The 20,417-nt window shown below is 42.4% G+C and overlaps 1 protein-coding gene across 3 annotated transcripts in view; it reads left to right on the top strand.

Annotated features, from left to right (window-relative positions):
• Positions 1-20,417, top strand: part of cfap299 (cilia and flagella associated protein 299) — an 814,201-nt gene that overhangs the window by 199,490 nt on the left and 594,294 nt on the right. For all 3 annotated transcript variants that reach the window (XR_011354190.1, XM_069926739.1, XM_069926740.1), the window contains exon 3: positions 15,362-15,452. Coding sequence is in view for 2 of the 3 variants with exons in the window: in XM_069926739.1 (XP_069782840.1) it covers positions 15,362-15,452 (91 nt within the window). In the remaining variant the exon portion in view is untranslated. The remainder of the gene's footprint in view (positions 1-15,361; positions 15,453-20,417) is intronic.

Below are 20,417 nucleotides of genomic sequence, written 5' to 3'. Positions count from 1 at the left end.
ACACATCATGGGTGTGTGAGGCAGCACCAATGTAGTTGTCAATGTAGCAGAGGAAGAGATGAGAAGTCTTGCCTGTGTAGGTTTGCAGATGGATTGCTCCACAATGCCAGTGAAAAAGCAGGCATAACTGGGGCCTTTGCAGGTACCCATGGCTACTCCTTAACTTGGATAAAGTAGAATGAGTCAAAGGAGAAGTTGTTGGGGGTGAGAACAAATTCTTTCAGGTGGAGGAGGGTTGTGCTAGAGGAAGACTGGTTCCGTCTGTTGGTGAGAAAGAAATGAAGGGATTGAGACCTTCTTGAGATTTTCTTCAATGACTTCCAATTCCCTGAACTTGACCACCTCATTTTCAATGTACATCCAATCCCTTTAAACCTCCATCCCCCATACATAAGGAGTCAAGGCCCTTACCTTCTTTCTTTACAAGAGATCTAACCAGTAACCTTCCACCACCACCTTCCTCCACCTGGCAGAAATTGTTCCCACACTTAATATCTTCTCCTTTGACTCATCCCACTTTCTCCAAATCAATGGAGTAGCCATGGGTCCCAGCTATGCCTGACTGTTGTGGATATGTGGAGAAATCCATGCTATAAGTCTACACAGGCAAGGCCCCCTCAACTCTTGTTTCTCTACATTGATGATTACATTGCAGCTGCCTCATGCACTTGTGATGAGCTTGTCAACTTCATTCACTTCACTGCCAACCCAGCCCCATCTCAGATTCACCTGGTCAATTTACAGCATCACTCTCATCTTTCTCGATCTTTCTGTGTCCATCGGGAGACAAGCTTTCCACGGACATATTTTACAAACCTAACAACTCCCACAACTAATATGACTGCAGTTCTTCACACTCAGTCCCCTACAAAGATTCTATTCCTTTCTCTCAATTTCTCCATCTCCATTGTATATGTTCCCGGGATGAAGTCTTTTAGTCGTGATCATCCGAAATGTTCTCCTGCATCCAAAAGCGTGGCTTCCCCTATACTACAATCAACTCAGCTATGAATATCTCCTCCATTTCTTGCTCATCTGCCCTGGCCTCCTCTGCCCCCAGGTGTAACAAACACCAGATTCCCCTTCATCTCACCTACCACACTACCAGCCTCTGCATCCAACATATTAACCTCCCCAATTTCTGCCACCTAAAACATGATCCCACTACTAGACCCATATTCCCCTCTCCCCACCTCTCTGCCTTCTGTAGGGACCGCTCCCTCCATGACTCCCTTGTCTACTCACCATCCCTTCCCTTTATTTGTCCTCTTGGCATCTTCCCCTGCAGTTGCAGGAAGTGTCACACTTACTCACCCCTCCTCCCTTATCAACATTCAGGGCTACAAACAGTCCTTTCAAAAGTGAAGCAACACTGCATTTGTGAATCCACAGGAGTGACCTACTGCATCCGGTGCTCCCCTTGTGGCATTCTCTACGTTGAAGCGACTGGGAGATCGCTTCACCAATCATCTTCACTCTGTTTGCACACATGGCAAGGATATCCCAGTGGACCACCATTTCAATTCTGTGCTCCACTCCCACGCTGACCTGTCTGTCCATGGCTTCATGCACCATCAAACCAAGACCACCCAGAAATTGGAAGAGCAACACTTAATTTTCCATCTGGGCGCTCTCCAACAAGATGGAATTAATGTCGATTTCTCGGGTTTCCGCTAACCTGCTCTCTGTTCATCCTCTTCCCGTTTCCTTTGTCTTATTTGCTCCAGTACTCTACCCCTTCCCTCTACATTCACAGAGCCATCCTTCCCAATTCCCCCCCCCCCCCCCAATTCCTGTTGGTGTGCCCTCCTTCCCTTGTCCACCTATTTCCTCCTGTCTTTGGGACTCTGCTCCTCCCCGTGCCCCTCCCACCATTTCGTTCAGGCACCTGCCTACATTTTTCATTCATTGACGAAGAGATCAGGCTCACACCCTTTGGATATGTATCTTTATCTTTGCTCTATAAAGGACACTGTATGAGCTGCTAACTTCTCAGCATTGTGTTTTTACTTCAACCACAGTGTCTGCAGACCTTTGTTTTACCTTTGAGACCTTCTGTATGGGGATGGAAGTGTAGAGAGATTGGATGTCTTTGTGAAAATGATGTGGCATGTAAACTCCATTTGGAATTCTACATTACAATATCTATCCACACTAAGTTCTTGTCATCCCAGATCTCGTCACATTGCTTCTGCCTAATACTGTAAAATGGAAACTACACAAACTCTGCATTTGTACTGGCTCTGAATTTCAATGGATTAGGCCATTCTTTTGTTTCAAGTGGATAAATTAACAATGTGGAGCTAGGTAATGTTACCATGAAAGGAAAGATTAGTCTACTGACCTCCATAATGAGGCATTTAATGTCCAGATTTCCTCTTTACTTCTTCCTGTGGGACCAATAAGGAGGTTGCAATGATTCTTTTTGTTATCAAACACAAGTTATTCTTCAAAACATAATTAATCACATCACTTTGAAAAAGAAACCTTAATCTTAAAAATAACCCAACTTTCCTCTTATATAAAGACTGAGGTACCATGCTTTCTCTGCCTTGGCTCAATGACTGTGTGATTTTGAGACTCAAATTTTGACCTGCTATTATTAAATCCTGGATGCCATCAAAATTATGTATTGTAGCATGGGCTTGCAGTTCCATTGCCTTTTTATTGGTGTCTTAGCCTGCCTACTCAGGTCTGTCTAAGTATAACTGAGCACAAAATTTCCCTTATTGAAGCTGGGTTTTGAAAACTATTGAGCAGGATATCTTCACGGATTCATGGATATTCATGGATATCTTTAATATCTCACTCCAGCAGGGCTGTTTCAAACAGGCATCAACCACCAAGAGGAGTGCAATAACCTAGAGCACTTACATCAACAGCGATGCAGTGTTTTGAAAGGCTAGCGCTAAAGCATATCAGCCCCTGTCAGCGGTAACATGGATTCATTCTAGTTCGCCTATTGTAGTAACAGGTCTATAGCAGATTCCATCTCACTGGTGCTACACAAAGCCCTGGAACTCCTGGACAGAAAAACTGCATACATCAGGATGCTCTTTATCGACTACAGTTTGGCATTTAACACCATCATCCCCTCTAAACTGATCATCAACTTCAAGTCCTGGGAGTGAACATCCCAATGTGTAATTGGATCATGGATTTCCTCATGTCCAGACCACAATCAGTGAAGATTGATAGGAACTTCTCCTCCACAATCTCCATCAGCACTGGAGAACCACAGGGCTGTGGTCTTAGCTCTGCTGTACTTCACTTTACACCTACAACTGTGTGGCTCGGTACGACAACAACATCGTCTACCATGGTAGTGGGTTGTATAAAGGAAATGGATGAGTCAGCGTACAGGATGGAGCAACAACAACGGCCTTCCACTCAATGTCACCAAAACCAAGGAGATAAATGTTGATTTCAAGAAAGGAAACCCAGAGATATACAATCCAGCGATCATTGGGGGATCAGAGGTGGAGAGGTGATAAAATTTAAGTTCTTGGGAGTCACTAACTTGGAGGATGTTTCCTGGACACAACATACCAATGGCATCATGAAGAAAACACATCAGTACCATTATTTCTTCAGGAGTTTATGGAAATTTGGAATGACATCAGAAACTCTGGAACATTTCTACAGAGGTGTGGTAGAAAATGTGCTGACTGACTGCATCACTGTCTGGTATGAAAACACCAATATCCCTGAGAATTATGCCCTCCAAAATATAATGGACACAGCCCAGGACATCACAGGCAAAACCCTCCCCCCTATTGAGCACATCTGCAAGGAACACTGCCGCTGGAGAGCAGTAGCAATCATCAAAGACCTTCACCTCCGAGCACACACTCTGTTCTCGGTGCTGCCATCAGGAAAGAGGTATAGGCAAGGATGCAGTGCTGTCGGTGCTCACTGGTGTGCTGCTCTGGCACCTCAGGGAGCAGCTCCAGCACCTCATGGGATTACTGTAGGCATCTCATGGGCGTCTCCAGCACCTCCTTGTTGCCGTTTTTAGTGAGCTCCGGCACCTAGAAAATTAGCACTGTACCCCTGGGTGTAGGTGCCTCAAGACTCGCACAACCAGGTTCAGGAAAAGCTACTATCCCTCCACCATCAGACTCTTCAATGACAAACTCAATCAGAGACTCATTTTAGAACTCTTACTTGTGCACTTTATTCATTTTCTTTTTGCTCTCTCTTTATTGCAGTTTTTATTTTAACAATTCTTTGTTAGTTTACATGTTTTACACTGTTTATTTTTTGCTCTACCAATTAGTGGTAATTATGCTGTGCCTCCAGTTAAAAAGGATCTCAGCGTTGTATGTGATATATGTATGTATTCTGACAATAAATCTGAAATCTGAATCTGAGGAAATAGAAGAAGAAAGCATTCCTTTGCTTGCTTTATATTTTGATCTTGGTACTGAAGCATATTCTTGAGATATAGCAGACAGATTCTGATAGATTTCGTCTGGGTGCCTTGTTTTATCAACATTAATATTTAATGAAAAGAAAAGCTATCAAGAGCATGTTTCATTAAATTCAATCAGCTGGGTTTTATTGTTTCATAAAAAATTGAAAATAGATTTATTTTGAAAGATAAATTCATCTATTTTGAATTATATCCTATTTTGTAATTTTGGGCCAATGGTGACCCTATAATAAATAAGATAAATGCCCAATTTATCTCTGTTACTGGAATTTAAATGATACAATGAGATTTCTACATGCATTTGATATTAATTTTAAAAGTTTAACTTCAAATATCATAATTTTTTCATGGTAACTAATTACTATTGTGAATACAGGTTAGCTGTGGATGATTGGAATATCCTCAAAAGCAGAGTACAATTTTCTTCCACCTCATAACCATTGGTACACATTTAAAGCGGCGTTCAGCTGTAAACTTTGAACAAGATGTGTGGCGAGAGTTGCAAAAAGCTAGATATTGCATAACCAATCATTTCTCTGTCTATTATTGTATTGGTTCTTTTTTTTTTGGTGCTATTTTTTCTGCTATTAGTTGGTAGAGAGCAAATGATCCTCTCTGAAAAACTGGAAAGAATACCACTTTTTTTGAAGCCACTTGTAATATGTATGTAGTTAGGGATGTCTTAGGCAGAGGTCGACAGCATCGAGTCCACGCTGCTGAAGATCCAGCTGCGCTGGATGGGTCACGTCTCCAGAATGGAGGACCATCGCCTTCCCAAGATCGTGTTATATGGCGAGCTCTCCACTGGCCACCGAGACAGAGGTGCACCAAAGAAGAGGTATAAGGACTGCCTAAAGAAATCTCTTGGTGCCTGCCACATTGACCACCACCAGTGGGCTGTTATCACCTCAAACCGTGCATCTTGGTGCCTCACAGTTCGGCGGGCAGCAACCTCCTTTGAAGAAGACTGCAGAGCCCACCTCACTGACAAAAGGCAAAGGAGGAAAAACCCAACACCTAACCCCAACCCACCAATTTTCCCCTGCAACCGCTGGAACCGTGTCTGCCTGTCCCGCATCGGACTTGTCAGCCACAAACGAGCCTGCAGCTGACGTGGACTTTTTACCCCCTCCATAAATCTTCGTCCGCGAAGCCAAGCCAAAGAAATTCCATAAATTGCTATTTCAATTGGATTTATGTGCCTTTCTTATTAGGTTAATAAATAAATTCACTTTTCTTATTTCATATTTCTCATTAGTTTTTATTGATTGGTGTAACTAAATGCTAATCCATCAAGCAAATGATAGAGGTTTATCCCATTACATTTGGAGAATCAATAGACTGGTATTCACTGTTAAGTCTGCTGGTAGCTATTCGGAACATTTGTACTGATATTTTGTCAGGTGCATCTACGTCATAGTAGGGTCAAGGGTGTATAACCACACTATTGAAGCACCGGCTTAAGGAAATGTGCTGTATCCATAATATTTTGGGTCTTTTATCCATCAATATTATAAAGATGCTATTATGTAAAGGATAGGTTTGTTGAGGGTTAGACATTGGAAAAAGAATATTCCGCACCATGTGTAATTTAAATTAATAATACTTTCAAGAACACTTACTATCAGCAAGCATTGTGCTTGAAGATATGAGATTTGCTACAGATCTCCCCTAACTCCCTTTCTTCATCAACATTTATGTAGTCTCCAGAAATAGTACCAGCCTGCTAACATCATCCTGGTTGTTAGAAAATATTTAGAGTAAACCGGATTTTGATTTTTTTTTTAACAGGCTGTGCTTGTATTCCCCTTTATGAGAATATTTATGTACATTCCTTCATGAGTTGGTGAAGGTCAAGAAACAAAGTAATTCAATTTTATCTGATTCAGTCTATTTATATTTATATTTAGGCCAAAAGATTCATTGAATAGTTTACTTTGTAATTATTTTTGATTTTGCTGACCTTTCTTCAATCATGATTCCGATCTCTGAAGAAACTCACGAAGTGCTTGAGGAACTCAGCACTGAAGTGCAAGAGATAGTTGTTATTTCCGATCTCTGGAGAAACTCACGAAGTGCTTGAGGAACTCAGCACTGAAGTGCAAGAGATAGTTGTTATTTCAGACTGCAACCCTTCATCAAGAATAGCAAGAAATGGGCAGAGGCCAAATTAAGAGGGGGGGGAGGGGAGCACAGGTGATAGTGAATACTGGTGGAGGAGGGAGGTAATGGAAATAATGCAACAAGAGGCAGAGAGCTGAGAGATACATAATCTGATGGGAGAATGGAGGGAAAATGGGAGCGGGAGGAAGGAAGATGCTGGTAACAAGTGGATAGAGAGGGTAGAGAAGGGGAGAGAAAAGAAATGGGGTCAGAGATGTTGAAAGCTCTTGGCGAGTGGGTGTGGATAGAAATATTAATATATTAGAATATTTTTTTCAGGCATCTATATTAACACAGGAGATGTATACATATAAGTGAGGCAAACAAGCAGTGACATAATGGAACCTTCACAGACTAAAGCGGAGGTGCTTGCTGCCTTGAGGCAAATAAAGGTGGTTCAGTCTTCATGCCCTGATATTCCCTTGGACTTTGAGGGAGGTAGGAGTAGAAATTACAGAAGCCTTGGCAGAGATATTTAAAGCATCCTTAAGCAATGGGTGAGATGCTGGAATATTGGAGGATTGTTAATGTTGTTCTATTGTTTGAGAAATACTCTGAAAATAATCCAAGAAATTATAGGGTGGTGAGCCTGATATCAGTAGTGGATAAATTATTCAAAGGTATTCTAGGAGATAGGTTATACAAGAATTTGTATAGTCAGGGCCTGATTTGGGATAGTCAACATGGGTTTGTGCATGGTAGGTCATGTTTAACCAGAAGAGTTACCTGTGGTCAGTTGGATCTGTGGTCAATTGGATCAGCAAGTTTGCAGATGGCATGAAGATTGGAGGTGTAGTGGACAGTGGGGAAAGCTTTCAAAGCTTTCAGCCAGATCAGGAACAACTGGAAAAGTGGGCTGCAAAATGTCAGATGGAATTTAATGAGGACATGTGTGAGGTATTGCACTTTGGGAGGACAAACCAAGGTAGGACATACACAGTAAACAGTAGGGCACTAAGGAGTGTGAATGGATCTGGATACTTAATTCCCTGAAAATAGCATCAGAGATAGAAATGGTTATAAAGAGAGTTTTTGGAATATTGGCCTTCATTAATCACTATGTTGTGTACGGGATTTGGGATATTATGGTGAAGTTTCCAAGACATTCATGAAGCACGATCAATTGCACAAAGACTGAAGTTGCCGAAACTGAAGGCTTTTATTTACAAGAGATGGACAGCATCCCTGTGTTGGTTGCTCAGAATGACCCAGACTTGAATTGGGGGCAGGGTTGTGGCATGACAGCCTTTATGGGGAAGAAAGAGGGAGGAGTCACAAGTCAGCCAGTGAGAGCGGGGTCAACCAGGAAGGATGTGACATTTACATATGGCAAATATATACGATAGTGGTTTCACCACATTCACCTCCTCTTTTTTAAAAAGTATGTCCGAGGGGTGTGGTGTGGTTAACCGCACCTCATGTTTGTTATGTCCAACCATCTTCTTTGGTGTTGTGACTGCCGAGTCCCCGTCCAGGTTCCATGGAGGTCTCTGCCAGTTTTGGCTGGTCCATCCCGGTTGACTGGGTTGAGGGTGTGTGCATCAGCCATTAGCTTGGCAGGAATGGTGAGCATTGGGATGGTGGGCCTTGGAGAGCTGGGGTGGGGGGCTGGTTCAGATGCTCCCGCATGTGCCAGATCCCGGATAGACACTGTGTGCTTGCCCATCCACGAAATGCCACATAGGCATACTGTGGGTTTGCATGGAGCAGCTGGACCCTCTCGAACAGAGAGTCGGACTTATGTGTCCTCATGTGCCTGTGGAAGAATACTGGCCCTGGGGATGTCAGCCAGGTAGGTAAGGTGGTTTCTGATGCCGATATCCTGGGGAATGTACACAGGAGGGGCTGGCTAGTGTGGAGCACCTCTGGGAGAACCTCTTGCCAGTGGGGGATGGGGAGCCTTGAATTTTAAGGCCAGTGGTATTGCCTTCAAGACCATGCCATTCTCCTACTCCACCTGGCCATTCCCTTTGGGGTTATAGCTGGTGGTCTGGCTAGAGGTGATGCCCTTGGACAGAAAATATTGTTGCAGCTCATTGCTCATGAAGGATGAACCCCTATTGCTGTGGATATAGCAGGGGTATCCAAAAATGGTAAACAGGTTGTTTAGAGCATTTTTTGACATTTACTGCAGTCATGTTTGGGCAGGGGATGGCAAAAGGGAACCGCGAGTACACATCGATGATGTTGATGAAGTACACATTGCAGTTGGAGGAGAGTAGGTTTCCTTTGAAGTCATGCTTAGATGTTCAAAGGGGTGAGTGGCCTTGATCAGGTGTGACTGGTCAGGCTTGTAGAAGCATGGTTTGAACTCCGTGCGACCCGGCAATTTCTGGTCAGCATTCTGATGTCCTCATTGGAATAGGGGAGACTATGGACCTTGATGAAGTGAAAAAAACAGGTGTCCCAAGGTGGCAGAGGCCGTCGTGCAGTGCCTGCAGGCGATCAATCTGTGCACTGGCTCAAGTCCCCTGAGACACGGCATCCGAGGGCTTGTTGAGCCCTCTGGGCCATTACAGTATGTTGTAATTGTAAGTGGAGAGCTCGATTCTCCACCTCAGGATTTTGTTGTTCTTGATTTTACCCCACTGCTGATTATAAACATAAAGGCAACTGCCTGTTGGTCAGTCAGCCTGGTAAAATGCTTATTGGTGAGATAATGTCTCCAGTGCCATATCGCTTCAATGATAGTTTGGAGCTCTTTCTCGATGGAGGAGTGCCAGATCTTGGGCCCTGAAAAAAATGCTATGGGCCTGCCTACCTGGTTGTGTGGCAGCCAGGGCAAAGTTGGATGCATCGCTCTCCACCTGGAACGGGATGGATTTTTCCATTGCATGCATCGCGGTCTTTGTGATGTCAGCTTTGATACGGTCGAATGCCTTGCGGGCTTCTGCTGACAGGTGGAAAACAGTGGCCCTGATGAGGAGTTGGGCCTTCTCCGCATAGCTGGGGACCACTGAGCATAATAAGAAAAAAAGCCCAGGCACCTTTTCAAGGCCTTGAGGCAGTGGAGGAGTGGGAGCTCTAGCAAGGGCTGCATGCGGTCAGGGACCGGATTGATGACTCCGTTCTCCACAACACAGCCTAGTATAGCCAGGAGACGCATGTGGAAGACACACACACCTGTGTTGTACGTCAGATTTAGATGTTTTGCGGTGTGGACGAATTTCTGGAAGTTCCTGTCATGGTCGCAGATGGTGATTTTGTCTAAGTGTGAGAAAGTGGCCCGTAGCCTGTGTTCGTGCACCATCCAATCCATTTCCCTCTGAAGGACTGAAACTCAATTTTTGACACCAAAAGGGACCCTCAGGCAGTGGTAAAGCTGGCCATCTGTCTCGAAGGTGGTATACTGGCAGTCTTCAGGGTGAATGGGGAGCTGGTGGTAAGCGAACTTAAGGTTTATGCTGGAGAACTCCTTGTACTGTGAAATCTGGTTCACCAAGTCGACTATACTGGGCATGGGGTATGCATCCAGCCGGGTGAACCTATTGATGGTCTGGGTGGCATCCTGTGTTGCTCCCCACTCTTCACCACCATGACATGGGCTCTCCAGGGGCTTGTACTCCGTTCTATCATCTCCCGCAGCAAGAAGATGTTTCACTTAATAAATGCTCTGTCCCCAGGACTATATTGCTGACTTTTAATGGCAACGGGTTTACAGTCGTGGTGAGATTGGTGAACAGGGGTGAGGGAGAGATCTGGAGAGACTGAATGTCGGACACAGTGATTGGGTTTGGGGTTGATGTTTAGTCACATAGTGAGAGAAGGGCGAGCCATTTAAAAACTTCTCATTGCAGACCGTGAAGGGAGGATGGGACCTGTTGTACTCCATGGTGATGCTCTTTATGTTACACTGGAAGTCTAATCCCAGTAGGATAGGTGCACAAAGCTGTGGCAGTATGAGGAGTTTAAAGTCCCGGTACACTATGCCCCGGACAGTCAGTATCTCTGAATCTTTGCCACGAATCTCTGCTGAGTGAGATTTGGATGCCATGGAGATGCAGTGGCTTATAGGTTTCACCCCAAGGGAGTAGTGCCATACAGTGTCTGGGTGAATGAAGCTTTCAGTGCTTCTACTATCGAATAGGCAAACAGAGGGGCGGGCCACCTGGATGTCCATCATGGATGTGGAGAGTTGATGGGGGTCTGTCCTGATTGCGGGTTACCAATACCAGCATCGGCTCATCATCTGAGGAGTTCTGTTGGCTGCTGGTGGTTCGGTAAGATGACACCCAAGATGTCGGCCCCCATGGCGCACAAGCGACCCTGTCATAGTTCGCCGGAAGAAAAGGGGAAGAAGGTGGAAGTGACATCATCATGGGTGCCAGTCTCCGACCCAGGTCTTCAGAAGTGATGCTGGAAGTGATGGCATCGAAGAAATCTTTCCCCGCTCACACACAGTGCTGCTAGAACTCGGGATTGGTTTAGATTTACAGACCTTCACGAAATGTCCTTTCTTCCCGAAGGTGGAGCAGACAGCATCTCTAGGAGGGAGCATTTCTTCTGGCGCTTAGCCTGCCCACAGAAGTAGCACTTTGCGTGGTCGCTAATGGCAGCGGTGGTCAATTCTGGATGAAGCTTGCAATGCCACCTCCCTTGATGGCGACCCCTGTGTTCCCCACGAGGTGGCTGCGAGTTCGCTGGAGGATGATTTGGTGTTGTGGATGGCTACCTCAAGAGAGTTCGCCAGTTCAGTGGTCAATTGTCTCTGTTCGAGTAGCCTCTGCCTCACGCAGTCGGAATGGGCACCTGTTACACAGGTGTCTCTGATCAGCAGCTGTGTGTGCTGTTCTGCACTTACAGCCTGGCAGTTGCAGTCCCTTGTGAGCTCCTGCAGTGCCCTGAAGTATTGAAAGTTTCTCCCGGTCGCTGCCTGCATGAGTGGAATATGTGGTGTGCATAGAGCTCATTCACCTGAACTTTATACTGGTGCTTCAGGATGTCCATTATGGCTCTGTATGTCTGGCAGTCCCACCCCAATGTATGAGTGCCCGATGTATGAGTGCAGCAGACAAAGCTTATCTTCATCATCCGAGATAGCTGCAGAGACTGTGAGGAACTTTTCGAAACAGCGGCGCCAGAGCACGAACTTATGGGCTATCTCGAGTTCTCTTGGGTTGATTTCCAGGCGATTGAACTTCATGTACTTGTCCATTTTTTCAAAAATAAATCTTGTAAATAAAATTTAAGCACGATCAATTACACAAAGACTGAAAGTTGCCGAGACTGGAGGCTTTTGTTTGCAAGAGATAGACAGCATCCCCGTGTTGGTCGCTCACACTGACACAGACATGAACTGGGTGCAGGCTTGTGGCATGACTGCCTTTATGGGGAAGAGAGGGAAGAAGTCACGAGCCAGCGAGTAAGAGCAGGGTCAACCAGGAAAGGTTATGACATTTACATTTGGCAAATATGTACAAAATTGGTCACTTTAAATTGGTCACTTTACTACAGGAAATATATAAATAAGCTTGGAAAAAGTCCAGAGAGGATTTACAAAGATGTTGCTAAGACTTGAGGAACTGACTTGTTGAGAAAGGTTAAACAGATGAGGCCTTTATTCCTTGCAGTGTGGAAGAATTAGTGAGATTTAATAGAAATTGATAAAATTATGTGGGGTATAGATAGAATACTTTCAAGCAGCTATTTTCTGCTGAGATTAGTTAAGATAAGAACAAAAGCATATGGGTTAAAGGTGAAAGGTGAGATGTTTAGGGGAAACATTAGGAGGAACTCTATTTACGGAGAGAGTGGTGAGAGTGATGTGTTGAGTATGGGCTTGATTTTGACATTTAAGAAAAAAGTTATTATGTACACAGGGAGGGGCATAGAGGGCTATGGTCCGAGTCCACGTCAATGTTATGATGCTGAATAATAGTTTGGGATGAACTAGATGGCTGAATGGCCTGTTTCTGTGCTGTAGTGATGAGTATAGATATGTCTTCAAGCATATAATGACAATGCCTTGGAGAGATAATCAGTGTCCCACTCTCTTTGCTTATGCTGCTAGGTACTTTTTTTGTGTGTTGGATTAACAGTCCTAGTTCACTGACATACGCAAGTGGTGGAATATTATATATAGAACATTACAGCACAGAAACAGGCCCTTTGGCCCTACTAGTCAGTGCTGAACTATTATTCTGCTTTGTTCCTTTTATCTGCACCCAGTCCATATCCCTCCATACCCCTCCCATCCATGAAATGGGAAAGATTCCAAAGGTACATAAAATTTGAAAATATTTTGGATGACTTCTATCAGACTCCCAACTGAGTTAAAATTCATCATTTATCCCTTCCCTTCTCTCTCATTCAATCATGAAAGTACTCAGTGAGAAACAAATTTACTTTTTTAATTTACATTTTTATTTTTTTAATATTTAGACATACAAAAGGGTAACAGGCCATTTCAGTCCACAAATCCGTGCCATCCAATTTACACTCAATTAACCAACACCCCAGTACGTTTTAAATGGTGGGAGGAAACTGGAGCCCCCGGGGAAAACTCGAGGAGAATGTACAAAATCCTTACAGACAGCGTGAGATTTGAAACCCGGTCCCGATTGCTGGAGCTGTAAAGGCGTTACGCTAAACGCTACACTAACCGTATCGCCGCTTAATAATCTAATGTTATCAAATGAGTTATCATTTTTGTATTGTATTGTTTTCAAATCCTTCAATCCTTCACTTCATGTTATGTAACCTCCCTTCTCTCAACATATCCCTTTGAGAATCTTCCCCTGATTTCTGTCCACTACCTTTTCTCCCCCTTTTATATGTGGCATCAGAAACAAGTCTTTCAGTTGCTCTATTTGTGCCCTCAGAATTATCTTTTAATTCCATAATTGTTCCACCTCTTCATACTTTCAATTGGCCCTTTAATCACCCTTTATTTTGATTGTGCTTTCAATCTACTTGCTATGTTCCACTCACATTAAAAGTTCTCTTTTGTGTCCATCTGGTATCTACCTTCCACTTGCTTATTCACTCGAAAAGAATTTGAGCAAGTTCTTATTGCTATTATGAGAAGCACTGTTCAAAGATGTCAGGGATTGTGGTGTTTTCTCACTTGGGGTAACTCATTCTCTGATTAACTGCAGATTTAAAAAAAAAATCCTTAGATTCCCAATTTATGCCACATTACTGGCTACCAATGATGTCTCTTTGTCTGCCTTACAGCAAGCAAAAGAAAATTTTATGTAATATTACACTTTCTGCCAAAATGGCAGTGAAGGAATCTTGAAATCTTAATAAAAATACATAATCACCATTTCATCTAAGTTGTGTGTAAAAAAAGTTAGTTACTCCTAATAATATAAAGTAAGATTTTCTACATGATTAAAGTTTAAAGAGTACTTTAAACAACAAACCTTCTTTGAAATCTTCACATTAGATTGTGAACATACTGTAGAAAAGTAGAAACTACAGCCAGATGATTCATTGCTTTTTACTGTTCCCTTGCATTTGTACACACGGTTTTATGAATTTAGCCAGTGCATTTGACTTGCTTCTCGGGTAAATTTAAACACATTAAGTCTAACAGGTTAAATTTACTTGATCAAAGTCCATCTTGTATGAGATATGTTCAGCAATCAACAAAAAATATTGGAGAAACTCAGCAGGTCATGTGGTACCTAGAGGAAGTGAAAGGTGACCAACATTTTGGCCCGAGCCCGCTGTCACAAATACAGGCAGGTGCCAGTATAAAATGATCGGTGGGAGGTGGGAGAGGGGGGAGGAGAGGAGAGGAGGGAGGAATAGGCAATGTAAAGATGACAAGCTAATGGGTAAGAGGTCATAGATGGATACAGGTGGGTCGGTAGAAGAGAAAACAAGCTGAGAAGTCATAGGGGAGGGGCATAGCTCTCTGAATAGAGAGGGAAGGAAATTAACTAAAGAGCTGGAGGAAAGGAGACAGAGAGATAGGGAAAGATAGAGACTCAGAGAAGTTGTTCCATGGATACAGAAGAAGTTGAAGTTGATGCCATCTGGTTGGTTGGACAGAATATTAACTGTAGTTCCTCCAATTTGCGGGTAGCCTTAGTTCGGCGTGCCTGTAGTCATGGATAGACATATCAATGTGGGAACGGTCTATGGAATTAAAATGGTTGACCACTGGGAATTCCATATTACTGCAGCAGACAGAACAAAGGTGCTGAATGTAATGATCTCCCAGTCCATTCTCTCTGATGGAGTCGGTGCCACAAGGGTAGCATTGGATGCAGTAGATAACAAATATATTTTCATATGTCAATCTGCTCTTCCCTTTGTTCAATAAACCTGACAGAATTGTTATTGTGGGCTATTTTTTAGATAATCATTAATCTGATATATTTTTCCCTAGTAACATTGAAGTGGGACATATTAAAACATTAAGTCAGTGGTTAATTACATCACTGGACTCTAATCATTGCATATTTATGATGTCCTAGGCAGGGTTAATAAGGGTTTCAATATTTTGGGTGGCATTTTGTGCCAATTCATTTTAAGTAGGGTCATCCTTAAAATATTGGAGCTGCATAGGTAAATTCATTCAGTGTAGCATTTCAAAAGGACATGGAAGTAATCCAAATGGGGTAAAAAAAAACACTTTATGCAATTTAACCAAATTAGTGACAGTTTCCACATAAATTTGAACTTAAGAGTACTGCACATTCCTGCAGTGTCCTTGTGTTGACACTTTACATTAATTTTACAGGAGTGGATTGACTGGACTCTTTAAAGCAATTGTTTCACAAAACAATTCATCTTATTTTCTTCTTGCAGAATATTGGCAAGTGCAGGAAAAGAGTTGAAAGATAATTTCTTGATGGCACTGGCAGAGCGAGAGGAAAACAACCGCAATGGGAAAATGAGTGTGAGTACACAATCAAGGGCTTGCATGTCATTTCTTTTTTAAACTGGAGCAAATTCTGCAAGGTTTTGTCATGGATACAAACATGTGACTTTGTAAACAGAGTGGGCAGTATGGTTAATCTGATTCTAACCTCAAATCTTCATTCTCATGTACAATTCATCCTCTTCATTATTAACTATTACAGTATCTACTTCTGCCTTAAAAATGTTCAAAGACTGTTTTCACCATTGTTTGAGGAAGAAAGTTCCAAACCCTAACATTTTAAGGATCAATCCTTCATGTTTAATCATTGATTCTTAAAATGTTATGCTTAATTCTAGGGTTTTCCACAAGAGGAAACATCCTCTTCACCTTGTGACTTCTTGTGACCCTATGGTTTCTATCAAGTCCTCTCTCACACTCAAAACTTTAATAGATGCAAGGCTAGCCTGATGAATCTTTCCTGCAACACATCTTGCCCAATCCACCCACTATTGAGCAGCCAGTGATCCAGTTTCGATCCTGACCTCTATACTGTCTGTGTGGTGTTGCATGATCTCCCTATGACGGCATAGGTTTCCTGTGGGCGTTCCGTTTTCCTCCCACATACCAAAATAAATGTAAGTTGGTCCTGTAAATTGTCCCATCTGTGTAATTGAGAGATAAAATGTGGGGGAAAAGTGGGGAGAATAAAATAGGTTAGGATAGGATTAGTATAAAAATGGATGCCTGATAATGCAAACTCATTGTCAAGAGGATCACAGTTATGATGAACACCTTCAAGACTCTAAACCTTCTCTGAACTCCTTCTCAAAGTGCTATGCACAGTACTTTAGATATGGTCATACCAATGCTCTATGTAACTGAAGCATAACCTCACTAATTTAGTATTGATTCTCCAGCAATGAGTGAAAACATTCTGTTAACTATCTTAATTATTTGCAATACCCTCATACTTGCATTTACAAATCAAGCACTCTGCATCTCAAATCTCTGCAACATGAAATTTTTAAAAAACTTAAAATCTCACCATTTAAATAACATGCTGCTGTTTAATATTTTGCTGCCAAAACAGATTCACTTTCCTATATTCTACTCTATTTGCCATTTTTTTGCCCACTGAATTGTAGTCTTAATTTGTCCTTTTCATAATTTATTTCCCTACCAATCTATCATTATGTATTTAATGTGAATAATATAAATTGATTTCAGTCTGTCTTTGCCATTGAGCACTGACATTTGATGGGGAAAAAATATAGCTGGGAAGTGAACTTGAGTTCAAATTTGTTATCATTTACATCAAGGAATGATTTCTTCTCCATTAATTGAAATGAATTTTCATGACATTAAGAAAGATTTTAATTTTTTTAAAATTATATATTTTTAAAATTAAACATACAGCCCTGTAACAGGCCCTTTTGGCCCACAAGCCCGTGCCGCCCAATTACACCCAATTAAACTACAACCCCAGCACATTTAGAGGGTGGGAGGAAATCAGACCATCCAGAGGAAACCCATGCAGACATGGGGAGAATGTACAAATTCCTTACAGACGAATGTGCTAACCACTACACTAACTTTTCTGTCCACATCACTTTACAAGCATCTTCATCTGCTCCTTTCCGTTATGTCCAATGAAGATTCCTTGGAATTTCTCTTGCATCTCCACCAGCAGTTAAATGGTAGTGGAGTGGGAGAAGTCCTGTGAAGTTCATCCTTGTGTGCGATACTGCTGCAGAAGCAATACTAAAAATAAGATTTCTATTTATTTTTTTATTCAAAGCATTATGCAAAAATATAATAATGTGATTTTGATTTGGAACTCAAAGGAAACTCTGCTGTAAGTGGAATAAAGACTCAATTTAATTTTATGCTTTTGAGTTCCTTTTTGTTTCAACATTATTCACTGTTATCGTCAATGTGATCACCATTCATTTCGAGAGCACTTTTAACCCAGCCATTCCTTGCTGGATGTTATGTTAATTGCAATCACACTGTTTGTTTAACCTTAATTTTTTAAAATTTCATATAGATATGGATACAAGTGATTTGAAAAGGTATAGTTGTAAAATGTGATTTCACTGCTGCAACTTGAATAGAAATATTAATGCAGCGAAGGTTTGAATTAGGACTTTTTAAAAAATCAATTCTGATCGGAAAAACAAACAACCAAAACGTGATGCCCTTCCTATACCTGGACCGTTGGGATTTGTAATTAAAAGATCAAACACAGATTGGAGAAGGGATATTGGAATCTGTGGACACATATTTTCCCAATGAATATTGACTATGTAAACAGTTTCATGCAAAAGGCATTCTAGCTTTTAAACTTGTGTTATTGAAGTTGGTATAAAAGAACTGGTTACAACTTGTTCCTTTTCAAGACTATTCAAAGAAACCACTGTAGTTGACTTAGAAAACAGTGAATTAAGCAGCTTCTAATGTACCTCTTCCTGTGTTTAAAACCTGAAGAAGAAAATATAGCAGAGCATATGACTAACAATATTGTGCTGACACACTCCTTTCTTTCCTTTACTATTTTCCAAGTCCTCTGAAGTGTTTCCTTTGATGACAAAAGGCTGATTGTCGGAATGTTTATTTCATTTTCAATTAACCCAAATTTGCCCCCATTTAATAAACCTCCTGCTGGAAAAAGTGTGAGTCATGCAGGTAATTTCAACTAAATATCTGACAATTCTTATTTTGTCCAAGCTCCACAAAGTATATCAAACTGTATTTATAAGGGCAAAGGCTATATCTCAAGGAGCACTTTGTGCTTAACTCTTCTCTCTCTTTGGCTTGGATTCGCGGATGAAGATTTATGGAGGGGTAAATGTCCACGTCAGCTGTAGGCTCGTTTGTGGCTGACAAGTCCGATGCGTGACAGGCAGACACGGTTGCAGCGGTTGCAGGGGAAAATTTGTTGGTTGGGGTTGGGTGTTGGGTTTTTCCTCCTTTGTCTTTTGTCAGTGAGGTGGGCTCTGCGGCCTTCTTCAAAGGAGGTTGCTGCCCACCGAGCTGTGAGGCGCCAAGATGCACGGTTTGAGGCGATATCAGCCCACTGGCGGTGGTCAATGTGGCAGGCACCAAGACAGAGGTTTTCTTTCCATGTTTGTGGCTCACTTTTTTAATTCATATGTTGTGTTTTGTGATACATTGGCATACAAAAGATTCCATCAGAATTTTGTCAATTAGATGAGTTGCTGAATAAGGATACATGTATGATGAAATGTGATTTTTGTAGGCAAAGATAATATGATCGACAACCATTGTACCTGAAAGGAAGTCAGACAAGCATATACATATGAAAAATAGGAATGGATCAGGGAATCTAAAGAGGTATTCCTCTGAACCTCATGGGTGACCTTTTATGTGGAGACTAGCCATCAAATTCCTGATTCCCACAAGAGAGGAAAGAACCCTGCGGCATTTATGCCTCAGTATAATATATATTTTAATAGGTCATTGCTCATTCTTCTCGACTTGAAAGAAAAAAGATACAATCTATTCAAGCGTCCAAAGAATAAATCTAATAAGCCTTTACTGTATTACTTTGAAGGATGGCATAAGGGGTGCAGAATGTTTGGGTGGTCAAATCGGCCATAGAAAGCATTGAGCTCATCTGGCAGTGAATGTTCGCTATGCCCTATTGCACATTTGGTTTTGTTGCAGGTTATATCATTTAGACTCTCTCACAGCTGTTGGCTATCCTTTGTTGTTTCCATTGTCGCCTGGAATCTCCTCTTCACGCGGGAGATGACTTTCTGTAGATCATACCTGCTCCTTTTGTGGTGTTTTGGATCTTTTATTAACCAATGTTCATTTGCTTCACACTTAACATTTTGAATACTGCTTTACTATTCTTCCTACGAAAGTGGACAATCTTATACTTCATACTCTCTCTGCTGATGTTATGTCCACGGAGTGGACTTGCCCATATCTTTTGTGCCCTCACAATATTTGTCCCACCTATCACTTTATCATCATCAACTAGAAATAGTACACTTTATAATTTCAACTGAGACAATATCAATGTTAGATAGGTGAGGCCTCATCACTGATCCTCACTGATCATCACTGATCCTCGGGCTTCCCATAAATTACAGTTTTTCAATTTGAAAATGACTCGCTTATCATTATTTTCTGTTTTATGTTAGTTCCTTGATCTTACATGTCTTCTTTCTCTTCTTCTTTGGCTTGGCTTCGCGGACGAAGATTTATGGAGGGGGTAAAAAGTCCACGTCAGCTGCAGGCTCGTTTGTGGCTGACAAGTCCGATGCGGGACAGGCAGACACGGTTGCAGCGGTTGCAGGGGAAAATTGGTTGGTTGGGGTTGGGTGTTGGGTTTTTCCTCCTTTGCCTTTTGTCAGTGAGGTGGGCTCTGCGGTCTTCTTCAAAGGAGGTTGCTGCCTGCCAAACTGTGAGGCGCCAAGATGCACGGTTTGAGGCGTTATCAGCCCACTGGCGGTGGTCAATGTGGCAGGCACCAAGAGATTTCTTTAGGCAGTCCTTGTACCTTTTCTTTGGTGCACCTCTGTCACGGTGGCCAGTGGAGAGCTCGCCATATAACATGATCTTGGGAAGGCGATGGTCCTCCATTCTGGAGACGTGACCCATCCAGCGCAGCTGGATCTTCAGCAGCGTGGACTCAATGCTGTCGACCTCTGCCATCTCGAGTACTTCGACGTTAGGGATGAAAGCGCTCCAATGGATGTTGAGGATGGAGCGGAGACAACGCTGGTGGAAGCGTTCTAGGAGCCGTAGGTGATGCCGGTAGAGGACCCATGATTCGGAGCCGAACAGGAGTGTGGGTATGACAACGGCTCTGTATACGCTTATCTACTAGAGCGCATCGGATGTCCCCCAAAGTTCCTCAACATGATTATCCAACTGCACGAAAACCAACAAGGTCGGGTCAGATACAGCAATGAGCTCTCTGAACCCTTCTCCATTAACAATGGCGTGAAGCAAGGCTGTGTTCTCGCA

This window comes from Narcine bancroftii, chromosome 3 (genome assembly GCF_036971445.1).
Source record: "Narcine bancroftii isolate sNarBan1 chromosome 3, sNarBan1.hap1, whole genome shotgun sequence".
NCBI classification, from domain to species: Eukaryota; Metazoa; Chordata; class Chondrichthyes; order Torpediniformes; family Narcinidae; genus Narcine; species Narcine bancroftii.
This window is presented reverse-complemented; position numbering and strand designations above follow the sequence as displayed.